The sequence below is a fragment of the Entelurus aequoreus genome, linkage group LG20, assembly GCF_033978785.1.
Source record: "Entelurus aequoreus isolate RoL-2023_Sb linkage group LG20, RoL_Eaeq_v1.1, whole genome shotgun sequence".
Taxonomy (NCBI): domain Eukaryota; kingdom Metazoa; phylum Chordata; class Actinopteri; order Syngnathiformes; family Syngnathidae; genus Entelurus; species Entelurus aequoreus.
In genome coordinates, this window is record NC_084750.1 from 8,396,502 (window position 1) to 8,402,487 (window position 5,986).

At 35.9% G+C, this 5,986-nt stretch overlaps 1 protein-coding gene across 1 annotated transcript in view; it reads left to right on the top strand.

Moving 5' to 3' along the window:
• The window catches only part of LOC133635895 (digestive cysteine proteinase 1-like), a 36,842-nt gene extending 34,088 nt beyond the window's left edge, over nt 1-2,754 (top strand). The window contains exons 9-11 of the mRNA XM_062029325.1: nt 1,872-2,033; nt 2,202-2,391; nt 2,459-2,754. Of these exons, the coding sequence (XP_061885309.1) occupies nt 1,872-2,033; nt 2,202-2,391; nt 2,459-2,646 (540 nt within the window). The 3' untranslated portion in view covers nt 2,647-2,754. The remainder of the gene's footprint in view (nt 1-1,871; nt 2,034-2,201; nt 2,392-2,458) is intronic.
• Nucleotides 2,755-5,986: the final 3,232 nt, after the last annotated feature.

The window sequence follows — 5,986 nt, forward strand, 5'->3', positions numbered from 1 at the left end:
ACTAACTAGCTGTGTTTATCAATATAATACACGAACTAGCTGTGTTTATCAATATAATACACGAACTAGCTGTGTTTATCAATATAATACACGAACTAGCTGTGTTTATCAATATAATACACTAACTAGCTGTGTTCATCAATAGAATACACGAACTAGCTGTGTTTATCAATATAATACACGAACTAGCTGTGTTTATCAATATAATACACGAACTAGCTGTGTTTATCAATATGTGAGTGAGTGAATTACATTTATATAGCGCTTTTTCTCAAGTGACTCAAAGCGCTTTACATAGTGAAACCCAATATCTAAGTTACATTCAAACCAGTGTGGGTGGCACTGGGAGCAGGTGGGTAAAGTGTCTTGCCCAAGGACACAACGGCAGTGACTAGGATGGCGGAAGCGGGGATCGAACCTGCAACCCTCAAATTGCTGGCACGGCCGCTCTACCAACCGAGCTATACCGCTATACACAAACTAGCTGTGTTTATCAATATAATACACAAACTAGCTGTGTTTATCAATATAATACACAAACTAGCTCTGTTTATCAATATAATACACAAACTAGCTGTGTTTTTCAATATAATACACTAACTAGCTGTGTTTATCAATATAATACACTAACTAGCTGTGTTTATCAATATAATACACGAACTAGCTGTGTTTATCAATATAATACACGAACTAGCTGTGTTTATCAATATAATACACGAACTAGCTGTGTTTATCAATATAATACACGAACTAGCTGTGTTCATCAATAGAATACACGAACTAGCTGTGTTTATCAATATAATACACGAACTAGCTGTGTTTATCAATATAATACACGAACTAGCTGTGTTTATCAATATAATACACGAACTAGCTGTGTTTATCAATATAATACACGAACTAGCTGTGTTTATCAATATAATACACGAACTAGCTGTGTTTATCAATATAATACACGAACTAGCTGTGTTTATCAATATAATACACGAACTAGCTGTGTTTATCAATATAATACACGAACTAGCTGTGTTTATCAATATAATACACTAACTAGCTGTGTTTATCAATATAATACACAAACTAGCTGTGTTTATCAATATAATACACTAACTAGCTGTGTTTATCAATATAATACACGAACTAGCTGTGTTTATCAATATAATACACGAACTAGCTGTGTTTATCAATATAATACACGAACTAGCTGTGTTTATCAATATAATACACTAACTAGCTGTGTTTATCAATATAATACACGAACTAGCTGTGTTTATCAATATAATACACGAACTAGCTGTGTTTATCAATATAATACACGAACTAGCTGTGTTTATCAATATAATACACGAACTAGCTGTGTTTATCAATATAATACACGAACTAGCTGTGTTTATCAATATAATACACGAACTAGCTGTGTTTATCAATATAATACACTAACTAGCTGTGTTTATCAATATAATACACGAACTAGCTGTGTTTATCAATATAATACACGAACTAGCTGTGTTTATCAATATAATACACTAACTAGCTGTGTTTATCAATATAATACACGAACTAGCTGTGTTTATCAATATAATACACAAACTAGCTGTGTTTATCAATATAATACACGAACTAGCTGTGTTTATCAATATAATACACTAACTAGCTGTGTTTATCAATATAATACACGAACTAGCTGTGTTTATCAATATAATACACTAACTAGCTGTGTTTATCAATATAATACACGAACTGGCTGTGTTTTTTGTAAAAATATTTGAAATATTTCTTAGATAGGCTCCAGCACCCCCGTGTTCCCGAAAGGGACAAGCGGTAGGAAATGGATGTATTTGTGTAAAGGGTGAGAGTTGCGTGTGTTTCAGACAGGATCCCTGCAGGTTCTGTCCGAGCAGATGTTGGTAGATTGTACTTGGGGCTTTGGGAACAACGCCTGCGATGGTGGTGAGGAATGGCGGGCGTACGAGTGGATGATGAAACATGGCGGCATCGCCACCACTGAGACATACGGACCTTATATGGGAATGGTAACATATTTGGAATGGTCGCCTGTTAAAGTGTTTCCCAATATACTTGTGGGGGCGTGGCCTGTATGACATCATATCATTAGTAATGAAGGCTAGCAACAATATATTTAGTATTAACATGCAATATATTGTCTGATGCTGCTTATTGTACATTGTGACAAAAACCAGAACGGATTCTGCCACGTGAACGCGTCCCAGCTGACGGCCCGCGTCCAGAGCTACACCAACGTGACGTCTGGCGACGCGGAGGCCCTTAAGGTGGCGCTGTTCAAAAACGGCCCCGTGGCCGTGAGCATCGACGCCTCGCATCGATCCTTTGTCTTCTACAGTCACGGCGTCTACTACGAGCCGGCGTGCGGTAGGTCCTCGCCCACGTCATGTGACTTTTGTAACATTTATTCATTCCATTGAAACCTGCTTCTCAGGGAACGCCAGCGCTGACTTGGATCACGCCGTGTTGGCAGTAGGATACGGCACCTTGGACGGACAATCCTATTGGTTGATCAAGAACTCGTGGTCCACCTATTGGGGCAACGACGGCTACATCCTCATGTCCACTAAAGACAACAACTGCGGCGTCACCACGGATGCTACATACGTCACGCTAGCTTGAACAAGATGATTTTTAACACCTTTTAAATAACAGCGCAGGATCCATCAAGATCTTATTCATTTCAAAGGAATCAAAATATCAAATATCAGCTATGTTTTTTCCCAACAAGATGTATTCTGGTGTCTTTTTATTGTAACGCACACATTCTTGTTAGAGTTAGGGTCAGACATACTTGCCAACCCTCCCCAATTTTCCGGGAGACTCCTGAAATTCAGCGCCTCTCACAAAAACCTCCCGGGACAAATATTCTCCCGAAAATCTCCCGATTTTCAGCCGGAGCTGGAGGCCACGCCCCCTCCAGCTCCATGAGGACCTGAGTGAGGACAGCCTTTTTTCACGTCTGCTTTCCCACGATATAAACAGCGTGCCTGCCCAATCACGTTATTCCATACGAGGCGTCCGGCATACCGCCGATGAGCACGGCGCAGATGGAGAAGATCTTCTCGCCGTCCGTGTTGGCGCACACGTTGCCAAAGCAGACGCTGGTCAGGCTGCTGAGGGTGAAGTAGAGGGCGGGGATGTACGAGCTGCGCACCGACGGGCCGCCGACCGTGTTGTTGACATAGGGCATCTCCAGGTGTTGTTGACGTAGGGCATCTCCAGGTGTTGTTGACGTAGGGCATCTCCGGGTGTTGTTGACGTAGGGCATCTCCGGGTGTTGTTGACGTAGGGCATCTCCAGGCGTTTGCCCAGCTCATGGAGCCATCCTCGGGGAGGACAACAGGGTGACAAGAACTAAATCATCCAGACTAGAGATAAATTGTATTATTATGTTTATCTTACCTAAAAATAAATATATTTATTAATAAAAATAATAATAAACTAAATACATTTTTACTATATTTTGCTAAAAACATCAAAATTAATTGTATTTTTATTTGTATTTTTTCTGACTCCTTATTACATCCAGCCACAGAATTATACATTAAAATAAACATATTTGAAATAATTAATTTTAAATTATCATAATAATTCATTTAAAATGACCATATTTAATTATTAAAATAATTGCTTGTTTATCAACAACTTTAGCATTTTATTCATTACATTTTGAAGCTCTCAGAAGCCAAGTTATGTTTTATTCCTTAAGATTTATTTATGCAAGTTTGAAGTATCAATGATCTAAACACAGTTTTCTTTGCATATTTTCAGGATGTAGATATATATATATATTATATATATATATATATGTATGTATATATATATATATATATGTATTATTTTTTTTTTATTTTTTGCCTAAAACAAATAAAAAAATATATATATATATATTTTGCCAAAAAAAAAAATATATATATATATATATATATATATATATATATATATATATATATATATATATATATATATATATATATATATATATATATATATATATATATATATATATATATATATTTATTTATTTTATTTTTTTGCCAAAAAAAACAAAACAAAAAAAAAAATATATATATATATATATATGTAACTGGTATAAGAAATACTTTGATTATTTGAGTGAAATTCCTGCTAAAATATGTATATTGTTTTGTTATGCAATGAGAGGTCCAATTGCGCCATCTGCTGGTACTGTCACGCCAATTTTCTTCCCATCACAAAAACCTTCCTAACCCCCGTTTGCTTCCGGGGTCATTTTCGCCTACGTCAGTTCCTCTTACTTACGTCATTTCCTCTCACGTCATTGCCAACGATCGATAAATCCAAATCTCCTGAAAATGGTGGTGTCACTGGATGATATTCGTCTTTATCTGTCCCAGGGGACTTATGTCAAACACCAGCAGGCTTCGCAACATTTCAAGCGGAGTGCTGCGAACTTCTGTCTTCGTGGTAACGTGCAAAAAATATTAATTAATATATAATACTGTTAAATGTCTGTACTACTTTAAATCAACATTATTGTTGAAACCATTTCACTAATATTAATTAATATATAATACTGTTAAATGTCTGTACTTTAAATCAACATTATTGTTGAAACATTTCAGTAATATTAATTAATATATCAATCAATGTTTATCAATCAATGTTTATTTATATAGCCCTAAATCACAAGTGTCTCAAAGGGCTGTACAAGCCACAACGACATCCTCGGTATAATGTTAAATGTATGTACTTTAAATCAACATTATTGTTGATAATTCAGACGTTTTGTTAACGCTGTATTATAAAAAAGAGTCAAACGAAGTGCTATCGATCGCTGTCAATGACGTAAGAGGAACTGACGTAAGCGGAAATGACCCCTGAAGTAAATGGGGGTTAGGAAGGTTTTTGTGATGGGAAGAAAATTGGCGTGACAGTACCTGAAAAGTCTGTAAATATGACAGCAAACCGGAAGCTATTAGTAGACTTCCTGTTCTCTGCTAATGGCAAGACACGTTTTGATATTGCTCTGCAAAATATTATAAATGACACTAAAGCTAACGTGAGATTTATTGCAAGATACACAGTTATTTAATTTGCAGTTGAAATGCTATGTTGGGGAATTTTCGTTTTGAATTGTTTGTTGCTCACGTCAGATGTCCTACTATTTTGCACCGAAGTGGATATTATTTCCCCCCTGTAGACATGGAAAGCAGCAGAGGTGCTAACCACATATTGTGTGTATGATCACTCATTGCAGCTAATAATTGTTGCACTATGTGCGTTTGACGTGTCAACACGTTCATATTTACATGTGTATTGTTTGCCATTTTAACATGGGAACAACGTGGTCTGTCATATTCGCTAGTCACCACCAGAGGGTGCTAAAAGTCCATTTCATTATTTGTGTCATGTCTTGTATTGTATTTTGTATTTTTCTATGCTCTATTTCACAAATATATAAAAATGGATGATGTTGGTTAAAAACCAAGTTAAAAATATGTTGTCTTGAATTAATTGTAATACCATTAAAGATAAAAGCAAGTTAAAACCACTATACGATCACACAGGAAAAAAGTATGCTGTTACAAACCATTGTATTAAGTTACATCTGTAATTGCATTTCATGTAATTGTGAAAATATGAACATGTTATGTACTTGAGTAGACTTCCTGTTGTCTGCTAATGACATGGAAAGCAGCAGAGGTGCTAACCACATATTGTGTGTATGATCACTCATTGCAGCTACCAGTAAAGAACCACATCATCCAATCCAGCCTGTGTGGGGCTTCTTGGCGGGACGGGTACACACCACTTACATATATATTTTGCCAAAAAAAATTTAAAAAGATAAATATATATACAGTGTATATATATATATAAACAAAGATATATATATATGATTAATTGAGGAAACTAATTGATAAATGACTGTACTGCAAAAATGACGGTTTTGAGTGACCTTGATTGTATTCTTATT